The 11,536-nt window shown below is 42.8% G+C and overlaps 1 protein-coding gene across 4 annotated transcripts in view; it reads left to right on the top strand.

Annotated features, from left to right (window-relative positions):
* asic4a (acid-sensing (proton-gated) ion channel family member 4a) overlaps positions 1-11,536 on the top strand; it is a 157,273-nt gene that overhangs the window by 37,079 nt on the left and 108,658 nt on the right. For all 4 annotated transcript variants that reach the window (XM_036209589.1, XM_024286430.2, XM_036209590.1 and 1 more), the window contains 2 exons: positions 2,784-2,983; positions 5,599-6,262. In XM_036209589.1, coding sequence (XP_036065482.1) covers positions 5,687-6,262 — 576 coding nt within the window. In that variant the 5' untranslated portion in view covers positions 2,784-2,983; positions 5,599-5,686. The remainder of the gene's footprint in view (positions 1-2,783; positions 2,984-5,598; positions 6,263-11,536) is intronic.

Raw genomic sequence — 11,536 nt, forward strand, 5'->3', positions numbered from 1 at the left:
GTTCTGTCTGAATCTACTAATTCCAAATCGAGTGCACTCGAAATTTCCCAGAAGTCTTTGCAAAAAACTAGCGTACATCGATACTCTCTCGATTAGCAGATATAGACCATAATGCATTGCAGTCTAACAATTTAAAACAAAAAACGTGTTTTGATACAGTATTTGAATAAACCATCCATATTTTCACCATCAGAACACAGTGGAGCCATAAATAAATGTCATGAAATGTTTGTTTTTATTCGATTTTCACTTCGTGAAATCGATGACGTCATATCTGGTTTTTAGAAAAATGAAAGAAAAGTGGCGAGCCTGGTGTCTGAATTACCTTTAAAATCCAGCACATTATATAGTCCTGCACAACCACTTTCTCCATAAAACTATGGAGCCTCCGGGTATTAAAATAGTTAGCAAAAATAACTAATATTTCATAAATAATTTGTATTTTAGTGTTAAATAGTTAATATATGATCATATATATGGATATAGTTTACTCTGAAAGACTTAAGAAAATCATGTTATTGCCCCTTTAAATCAGATTCGGGGAAGGAGTAATATTGGAGCCTGTAGATTATACTTTACTTCAATCAAAAAATGTCTCATTTTTTTAATTGTTTCCTGTTATAATGCTAAAGAGTTTCTAATCTTTAACATTGAGTTCAGAAGATTGACAGCAGCTACTGCAGACACGCATCATCAGAATCAAAGCTGCTGCTCGTGATGAAACAGAACGCCAATGAAAACGTCCCTCAAAGATGATCATCATCCAGCAGAGAAACAAACAAAATCAGAAAAATAAAAGTTTTCATTCAACATTTTTCTGATGACTAAACTGCAGAAACATCAGCAGCAGCAAAAGTCAAGCAGCTAAAAATCCAAAACACACACAGAGACACAAATTAACGGCTGAAAAACATGACAGGAAAATGACAACCAAAGTGTTCAACAACTGAAACTGGAGGAGGAAGGAATTCACTGAGGGGGGAATTAACAAGACGGAGCCGCGACAACACAACCCAGGTGAGAGCAATTATGAGAGAGCAGAAAACATGAGCTGCTGCAAAAACAGAGTCGACTTCCACAAATCAATACAAATATGAACAAAAACAAGAAGGAAAACACGGATCTGACGCTAAGGAAAATGCTAATAATGGCAGAGATATCACAGAGGTACTTTTTAGATCCACATCTAGAAATAAGGAGTTCCACAAATATCCAAAAATAGAATCAAATTCAGACTGTTCTGAAATCCAGGAGGGTCTGATTTCTATAAATCCTCATAAAATCTACAATATTTATTCCGAGAACATAAATCTACATTTTTGTTTTCAAAATAATGTCAAATGAACATTCTTGAAACAAATAATTTTAGTTTTTTTTTTTAAGTCTTAAACAGTTTTTTTTATTGTAAAGATTTAAAAACACAAATGATCTTGACTCATTTTAATTAAAAAAAATATTTCAAGACAAAAAAAAAATCTTGAGTGTTCTTATTTTGAAAAAAAAAAGTTTGGTACAAAAAGTAGTTCAAACAACCTAAAACCATAAGAGGGAAAAAAGAGTTTTCCTTTTTCCTAATCAATGAATTTCATTATTTCTGTAGAGTTTGAAATATTTGTGAGTTTTGTGCCGTATTTTTCCACAATATATGCTTGAAATAAACCAATCAATCCAATATCCTGAATGTCTAAAATCACGTTTAAAATCTCTTCAGTGTTTAGTTATAAATGATCTCGTGAGATTTTCTATCAGTTTTTGTTTTAGAAAGAAAAACCAAATTTATGCCTGAAAACTTGAGGAAAATGACTCGTCTCGCGTCTTCGTTACCATTAATTGCTGTAGTTTGTTGCTGCGCAGAAAAAAATGAAGAGTAAAAAAGCTCCGGAAATGGATGTACACCCAGGGAGATAAATAGATTTGATTTTAACGACTTCTTTACGGCTCTAATGAAAGCGTCGCCCTACGGGGAAACCAGAGCGCCGTTATTGGTCCTCAGACGATTCTGTGTGGTAGTTAGGCGGGTGATTCACAGAAATCATGCAGACGTTTTCCTCTGCTGGAAACGGTGAAATGATTTGGTTTTTCTTCAGAGTAAACATCCATGCACATCAGAAACACACGGATCTTTCTGCCTTGAGAGTGAAAGCAGATTCCCCGTCTTGCTTTGAGTGATCTGTACATCCACCTGCGTGACTCTCGGATTCCAAAACACTGAAAGTTTAACTTCTGCTGAGTGAGGACGTCCTCCGCGCTCTTCCTCCTGATGGTTTGATGTCCATCATGATCGCCATGGAGACGGGAGACATCTGATGATGAGATTCTGAAGTGTTTGCAAATGTGCACTCAGGAAGATTACTCTAAAATAGCACCGTCTTAATTATAAAATGTGTTTATCCACATGGATTCACCTCCGCTTTATTTCTCTACAATTCGTTTTTCGTCGCTGATGTCGCTCTGACCTTTTCCCAATTAGCCTCATTAGACTGGAGCTGTTTCACCAGGTGTTTTATTTATGGGAAAACGTTCTTTCTCAACTTCCTTGTCACTCATTTTTTATTTGACCTTTTTTACCTTTTTGTATTTTTACAGAGTTTTAGCTTCATACTTTAGGTATCGGTCGATTTTTAATAAAATCTCCAAGAATAATTTATCATTTGAATTTATCTTTATTATAATCTCATATCTTTTAATGGAATCACAGTTTTTCTTCCTATTACGACAGAAAACTAGATTGCTAAATGTTATATTTGTATTAACACATCTCAAAATGTTTGTGTTTGAATCAGATCTGTGCGCAGACACAAACGCAGGACACAGAATGACGCCTTGAAGACTAGAAGACTCGTGAAACTCGTAAGGCTCACAAGACGATCTGGAAACGGTTGGCAGGAGAACGCCGACTAAAATAGAGAGGCGTGTCGATCAAGCACAGGTGTGTTCGTTAAGAAGGAGAACCAGGTGGGAGAAACAGAGAGAAGGATAAAAGGTAAACACAACCACACCCTGATCCCAGTCTCCACCTTTTATGTGAAAAGTACATTTTACTGAAGACTGAAGGAGAGTTTCACATCATTTCTGTTGAAACCAGCTGCTTTTGTTTTGGTTCCCAGTATTTAGTCCTATAATCTCAATAGAAAATAAACCTCAATAAACCTTTTGCAGCACGCCCATAGATAAAAACATGCATGAACAGTTTCTGTCTGTGGGTCCACTGGGGGTCCATGACCTTGATGTTTGATGCAGGTCACCTGTGTGTCCCGTTTGACCATTTTCACCTGCAGACAGCAGGTGTCCACCTGCAAGGACACCTGGGATTGAGGATTAAAAACACCACAAGGTCCCTGAAGAACTTTGTGGACTTTTTTGTGTATTTCTGTAAACTGTTTCCTCCAGTCCGAACAATGAAAGTCTCTCTTATAACTGAGCATCACATTCAAACTCTGATCAATTTTAGCTCAAATTTCTCAGGTATTTTTGAAAGATTTCAGGTGAATTTTTTCCTCAGAATGAAAGTTTATAAAACGCTTTGTTTAAAAGTATTTGCTTGGAACTTTGAAAATGTTTTATTTTATTTGAACAAACTGAAGGTGGAAAACCTTCCAGAAAAAACACTTTTTTATCAGCCAAAGTCAGAAAATGAGTTGAAGTGATGATGATGTAACAGGACGAAGATGCTTTCTTCAGCCTCATCATTCCTTTTGTGAAGAACCTTTTTCTTCCTTCTCCTGGATTCTGCGAACATCTCGCCTGGATCAGTTTTGAAACAGAGAGAATGGAGCGGCAGCCCGATCGGGGCTGAAATGAGACTTTATCCTGGTGTCAGAACTAACCTGAAGGTCGGAGGAACTGAATCCATTTAGTTTCACAGCATCAGACTCCAAATGGGTTTCTGCGTTCACAGAGTAACTGTTTCTGACAAACTAATACAGAACCTTCATCCTCAGATGTGTCTGTGTTTTCTTATTCACATTCAGTATTTAGAAGTGCCCCCCACCCCCCTCTGGGAACGAATACATGAAACACTTTGGTTAACAGACCAGTCGCTGCTTCAACAAGCTGACTTCACTTCTGACGAGTCGGAGCAAAATCCGACTTCCGAGTTTCTATCAACAGAGATTCTGCTGAGGAGAAAATATGGAGAGAAAATAGACTCACCCGGAATTCTTGATTTGTGTATGCACAGATTTGTGCATGTGTAATTCCTGATTTGTGTGCATAATTTTGGATTTGTGCGTGAGCATTTCTCAATTTGTGTGTAACTTTGGATTTGTTCACACAACTTTGGATTTGTACCATTTGTGCATGCATGATTCTTAATTTGTCTGCACAATTGTGGATTTGTCCGTGTGTAATTTTTGCATATCTTTGGATTTGTGCGTGCGTAATTCTTATTCTGTATTTAACTTCCGATTTGTGCTCACAACTTTGGATTTGTGTGTGTAATTCCTCATTTGTAACTCATATAAAATATATTGTACATAAGTACAAAAATTATAAAATAAAAAAAAATTCAATCTACACATGCACACATTAAAATGACAACAGCTTGAAACTAAATTATGCACAAATCGCTTGTTACACAGACACAAAACCACCTTTTTTAATCTGTAATATTTATAAAATTCACAATCTAAGTTCGAAGGGTCTGACAAGACAACTCTGATGACCAAGCATTCCAGTAGCATTTAAATGCATCACTTACCGAAAAATCCTGGAGACGTGAAGAGTCTCACCTCATCTTTGTGCATTTGTGCGTAACAAGCCATTTGTGCGAGTTTTTAAAGATTTTAACATCTGTAAAGTGTGATTTGCCTTTTTTTATTTCATAATTTTTGTACTTATGCACAAAGTCTATTGTATAAGTTACAGTTTAAGAATCACTGACGCACAAATCCAGTTTTGCACAAATTGGTTGATAACATTTTCCCTCCTTAGAAACACGTGGAGGAGGATTTATCCATTCTCCAGGTTCGGGGGCGGGGGGGCGGTGTGATGATGATTTTAGGCGCGGGCCCTTTGCGGTGTGACCTCGCGTGACTGATCTCATCTATCTATCCCCCCTTAATTTTCTTCATCAAATTTGCATAATTTTGTTTGGCAACTTGGAAGAGGGCNNNTAGACGTCCTCGCGGGACCATGTTCGGGGCGGCATTAACATGCGGTGACCTCCCGCACAGATCACATCAACCCTCCGATGTTCGGCGGGATAACCTCTGCCTCCATCTGCATGCAGGTCAAGAAGTGAGAACAAGTGGATGAAGCGCGCGCGCACGCGCGTGCGAGGGGTGGGAGGCGCGGGGATGACCGCAGAAGTTGTGACTCGCGTCAGTGAGGAGGAAAGAATCGCAACGTTTCCTCCTCATCAAATATTCACAAGTCTGTCTTATTTTAGCGCATCTGATGCGGCGCGCGCGCAGCGCTCACTTCTGCCGGATTTTATTAGACAGCTGCTGATAAGACAGGCTGATCCGTGCAGGCGCAGGCGCAGCCGCAGACGCAGACGCAGCATCAGCAGCAAACTCTCTCCTCTCTCTCTCTCTCTCTCTCTCTCTCTCTCTCTCTCTCTCTCTCTCTCTCTCTCTCTCTCTCTCTTCTTTCCAGAGTTGTTTCCCGCGCGCAGGAGGGAAGGGATCCGAGGCTGGACGCTGCCGTCAGAGAGGACCCCCCAAACGCAGACCTGGCTGCCCCCATGCCTATCGAATTTGTTTGCAAAATCAAATTTGCAGAGGAGGATGAGAAGCAGAAAAGCAAACAGGATGGGGACAAGGAGAGCCTGATCGAGGAGAGCTGCGCGCCTCCGGCCAAGGACTTGGCGGGCTTTGCAAACTCCTGCTCCCTCCATGGAATTAACCACATCTTCGTCTCCGGGCGCCTCGGCATCCGGCAGACGCTCTGGGCTCTCGCCTTCCTGACTTCCCTGGCGCTGTTTCTGTACCACGCGGCCAAATGTGCCATCTCCTACCTGGAGCACCCGCACGTGACGGCCCTGAACGAGGAAGCCTCTCCGGAGATGGTCTTTCCCGCCGTGACCATCTGCAACATCAACCGCTTCCGCTTCTCCGCGCTCACCGACGCCGACATCTACCACCTGGCGAACCTGACGGGCCTGCCGCCCAAGAACCGGGACGGGCACAAGCCCACCGACCTGATGTACCCCGCGCCCGACATGCAGGACATCTTCAACCGGACGGGGCACCAGCTGGAGGAGATGCTGATGAGCTGCAACTTCAGCGGGCACAACTGCTCGGCGGAGGACTTCTCTGTGGTGAGTGCGGGAACTTTGCGGCTGATGCTCAACCGCTGAAGTTTTTCTGGACTTTTGAGAGACGCTGTTGCTGCTCAGCACTCCAAACGCGCGTGAGCGTGAGAGCGCGCGTTTGGAGTGCTGGGCAGCAACAGCGTCTCTCCACAATCTGCTCCCGAACAGAAGGCGGTGGCACGTGCGCTTCTGCCAGTCTAAACTGAGCGCGCGCGGCAGCCCCAAAGTGTTATCTAAAATAACCGTGCCCCCTCCCGTCCCATCATAACCCCCCCTACCCCCCTCTCTGGGCTCTTGTACCTTTCAGGAGCAGAAATGCTTCTTCAATGTTGTGTTTCAGTCCTGCTGCTGTTAAGATTAAATATTTACAGACTGACAGACATGATTTTTGCATTAGCTAGATTGACTAAAAGGGATGAAACAATTTCCATGGAGGAGGGGGGGGAGGGGGTGTTTGTGTTTATGTGAAACCAGGAGAGTTTGCGCATCTTCTTTTATTGAGCCCCCCCCCCTCCCCCAACCTGCCTCTACTGCAGGAAAAGTCGTGGTGATAAAGTGCAGAAGTGTCCTAATCGGAGGATGAACATTGATTTCCTCACATTACAAACATTTTGTCTCACGCGCCAAATTACGCACGAGCGACTCCAATTTCCATTTGATAAGGTGTTGATTCTTCATGTTAAGTTTCCATATCTCCATGCAGAAATGACACCACGGAGGATCTGGCCCTCGGGATTCTTTTCCAGTTTTATCAGGGAAATGGAAATGACACCTTGGGGAGGCGGGAAAGTTTGATAAAAATTCTGTCTCCAAATGCGCTCGGAGCGCGTGAGACAGCGACATCTCTGACACCCGGAGTACATTCATTAGTACATCCAGGAGATGTCTGTCCCGCGTCAGTCCCGCAGCTCTCTCTTTGGACACTTCATGGCAGATTAGGATCCCGCGGAAAGTTCCCTAAGCTGCTGTTTCCTCCCTGTCAGATGTGTGATCTGCATTTTCTGGGGCTGTCACTTAGATTTGTTACAGGCTGCTTGCTGCCTGCACACATGACAAATCACTCCGCCTGACTGGATGGTGTTAGGCGCGCATACAAAGGAAGGACTGGCACTTTTGGGGGGAGCCACATGTAGCATGGATTGCAAATGAAGCTGAGATGAACGTAGCCGTCTCAGAGGAAGTCATTAGTGCAGGTGATGTACTATTAATCACGCGCGCGCGTTTCCAAACACGCAGGGGAGCGCTGGACGCATCGGTCATTATTCCCGCTCTCGGGGGCATCCGTCCTCCATCGGCTTCTTGTAATGTGTTTTCTTTTCCATTGATCTACAGCTGAAGCAGCAGCCGAAAGGAGGAAGTTTTTATTTTATTTTTTTTTTATTTGGTCAACATCCAAATGTTTTAAATCAATCCCCAATATTTTAAAAAGAAATGAATGTTTAGCTTTTTGGTCAATAGAATATTTGATGTTCATAATTAAAGCTTACCTTATTGACTTGGATTAATCACAGGAGCTGATTCAACAACCGTGAACAAACAGATTCATATTTAGTCTTGCGGCGTGACGTGGCGGCGTGGAGATGAGCGGCGAGCCCTCTGGCTTTCCTTTCAACAGAGGAGCTATGAATTGGTTTGCTGTGTTTGCTGCTGCATTATCAGATTTTCCTTTCAGCAAGGACACCCCCCCCCACACACACACACAGACCCCCCCTGCATACATATATATATCTGTGGTGATAACTAAACAGCTCTGGGGGGTGAAGTGATCCGTGAAAACTTGGGTGAGCTCTCCTCCTTCAGCTCCACAGACTGAAGCCTCTGCTGTGTGTTTTATAGATAATTGAATGTTTAATGGTGTAAGCCAGCAGCATGTTTACCCCTAACCTCTTTGATTCACCGGGGAGGGGGGGGGGGGTCTTAATGTAAATTCATTTGGTGAAACAACAGCTCCGCGTTGGTGTCAGGAAATGTGATGCTGCGACGTCACAGTGACCTCCAAACTGCATTTAGGCCCAAATGCCGTGAAAAGATGCTGGATTGACCTTTGGTGCCAAAAGGTCACGATGGTCATCAGCAACCATGAGGACGTTTGTGATGAAATATTTGTGGATTCTTCAGTTGTTTGCCACTACAGGTCATGTGACCATGTCGTTGTGTTTGGTTTGATTTGCCTTTCTTCCCGTTTCATGCTGATGGAGATGGTCGTCATGGTTTCAAGGAGAAACTGTTGGAGAAGCCGAAGACGATTGACTTTTTGAAGCCGTGATGAAAACATGTGGTGCAGGAAGCCTCAAAAAAGTTTTGTTGAGGAGATTTTTGGAATGTGAGGAATGATGAAGTCTGGCGGTTCGGCTCTGGGTCGTTGGCATCTTGTCTGAATTCAGAGCATAGATGAATACATTCTAGAACCTCCAGGGAGGGGTGTTGGGGGCCTCATTCAATCCGTCTGATCTCAAGTGGGCCGGACCAGTAACGGAAAAGCAAAACACGGTCAGCTTGTGATCTGTAGTTTTGTTTTTGTTTTTTTTTTTTCTCAGTTGGAAATAATGCCTCAACCAATCACCTAATCACTTATGATTACACATTCATTCACCAATGGATTTCAAATAAAATGCATTTTACAAAAAATTAATAAGAAAGTTCATTCAGTATTAAACAGACGGAATATTTTACATCTGATATTGAAGCAATCCTGATAGTAAACTCAAGAGGGGGCCACGAAAAAAATTAAACACCTGCCTAAAATATAAACGTGTAGACGTAGCACGTGCTTGACAGTCTTATTTTCCTTTGCTCCCCCTAGTGGCGAAATTGCACATTTCAGTAATTTCTTTAAAGATCTATAATTCATGATGGGTTTTTATACTGTTGTGCTTTGCTACACCTTTTATATTTTGTTATTAACACATTGATGAAGGAATTGTTACATCAATCCACATGGAGCTGCAGACCAGTTGGAACCAGTTTGGTAGGAACTTCAACCCAATCAGGACTTTTCCACTGATAAACAAAACCATAAATTACCAAAGACACCGACCACTCAAGATGCAGGTTTGGTGAAGATGACCATGTAAGGCGCAAGTGGCAAAGTCAAGGCCCGGGGGCCGGATCCGGCCCTCCAGGTCATTTTATTTTACTGTTATTATGGCCCGATATTATCTTGTGCTTATTTCTAACTAGTATGATTTTCACAAAATATATTTTTATGGAGAGTAAAATATAGAAAGTTATTTACACAAGTTATTGATTTATTCTGGAATAATATTCCTCTTTTTATTATTCATAATTATGTTATAAAGTTAGGGTTTAAAGTTTTAAAAATGTAGTTTTCGAGTGTTCAATGAATGTTTATCCTGTTCGCCCGCGACCTCGGGTGTGTTTTGGATGTTGGCCCCCGGTATGATTGAGTTTGACTCCCCTGATTTAAGGTGTTGAGGCTTTTGGGGGTTCGTCTCTCCTGACAAACATTGGAATGAAGTCAAGTTCGCCTTCAACACATACGTGTTATTTTATAACTCTTTGTCTTTCCGCGTCCTGAGACTTGAAGATCTCTGTACAAGTTTGATCAAACAAACAAACTTGCACCCCATCAGTCATGTGACCAGTGGAGGCGGGAGTTAGCACGTTAGCAGCAAAACAGCGTGAGTGGGTGGTTTTAGAAAGAACGTCTTTATATTTTTAACTTTGCACATTAAAGTTGTTACCAGTTTTTGATGGTGTTTGTTTGTAGGATATCAAACAATATGCTTGAGAAAAAAATGATGAAAAGAAAAAATGATCCGTAATTATTATGGGTAATTGTTATTTAATATTTTATGCATAATATAATTGTATTTTAAAAATGTGGTAGCCTCCATCACTATATGAAACTGAACTAAGATTTATTTACTTTAGGGAAAACAATGTGTTAAGATTTGAAACTTCATTTTTGTCAAATAAAAAAAATAGTGATGTCATCATGTGATGGGCGGAGCTAAACATTTCGGAATTTCACTTTAGCTGGTTCTGAATCTTATAGTAAGTTTCTCATAAAAGTGCTTCCGATTTGATGTTTCCTGTCAGAAAACATTCTTCTCTCTGTTGATGGCGCTCGACCGTAATGAGGCCTAAAGGTCGGAGTTCGGAGCAGCGACCTCTCAGGTGGGCATGTCTGATCCTCTCTGCCGTCTCATATAAAGCAAAAGTGTTATTTCCAGTTTTCTGGTGAAAGCTGCCGAGCAGGACTGTTACTCACAAGGACTCTCTGAGATCCATGTGACACTAGTGTGGCTCTTCGTGTCCCGACAGGAAACACATCCCAGCGTTTGACGGCGGGTCCTCAGGCGCAGCCTTTCATTCTCACTTAGATGATTATGTGTGTGTGCCAGGAAACTTGCTGAGCACATGTGCAAATGAGTGTCAGAGTGACACACACTTCCCCGGTGGGTTCTGTACACCACTTAGCAGCACACCCACGCATGCCGCCGCCCACTCGCACAGCTGCCGAGCGTGGGAGCGTGAAAGTGACCGGGTCTCCGGACCGACTCCGCCGTCTCCAGCAGCTTGTCAACTCTCCTGTCGAGGGAGTCCCTGCACCTCAGCAGGTCGGCGGATGTCTGATCCTTACCGTCCATATCTGGATTCATTTTTTATCTGCTCCGAGGAAAATCAGCTGTGAACATCCGAGGGATCTTGATATGCAAACTGCTTCTACTCACCTTCCACTGAGGAGACTCTGCAGCTCCGTGGACACCGTTTACCTCCTCCATAAAGTGTCGTGATTCTAGGCTCAGGTTTTGTCATGTTCTATTTCCCCTGTCCCCTCCTCATCGGTGTTTGGGGCATCTGGGATCTGCCCTTTTGGGGAGGGGTACTGTCATGATTCTAGGGTTAGGATTTGTAATGTTCTATTTTCCCTCTCCCCCTTTTCCCTGTCCCCTCCTTATCGGTGTTTGGGGCATCTGGGATCTGCCCTTTTGAGAAGGGGTACTGTAATGATTCTAGTGTTAGATTTTGTTAAGTTCTGTTGTCCCTATCCCCTCCTCATCGGTGTTTTGGGCATCTGGGCTCTGCCCTTTGGGAGGGGTACTGTTGTGATTCTAGGGTTACATTTTGTAATGTTCTATTTTCCCTGTCCCCTTTTCCCTGTCCCCTCCTTATCGGTGTGTCGGGCATCTGGGATCTGCCCTTTTGGGGAGGGGTACTGTCATGATTCTAGGGTTAGTTCTGTTTTCCCTCTCTCCCTTTTCCCTGTCCCCTCCTTATTGGTGTTTGGGGCATCTGGGCTCTGCCCTTTTTTTT

The sequence above is a fragment of the Oryzias melastigma genome, linkage group LG21 (assembly GCF_002922805.2).
Source record: "Oryzias melastigma strain HK-1 linkage group LG21, ASM292280v2, whole genome shotgun sequence".
Lineage (NCBI taxonomy): Eukaryota > Metazoa > Chordata > Actinopteri > Beloniformes > Adrianichthyidae > Oryzias > Oryzias melastigma.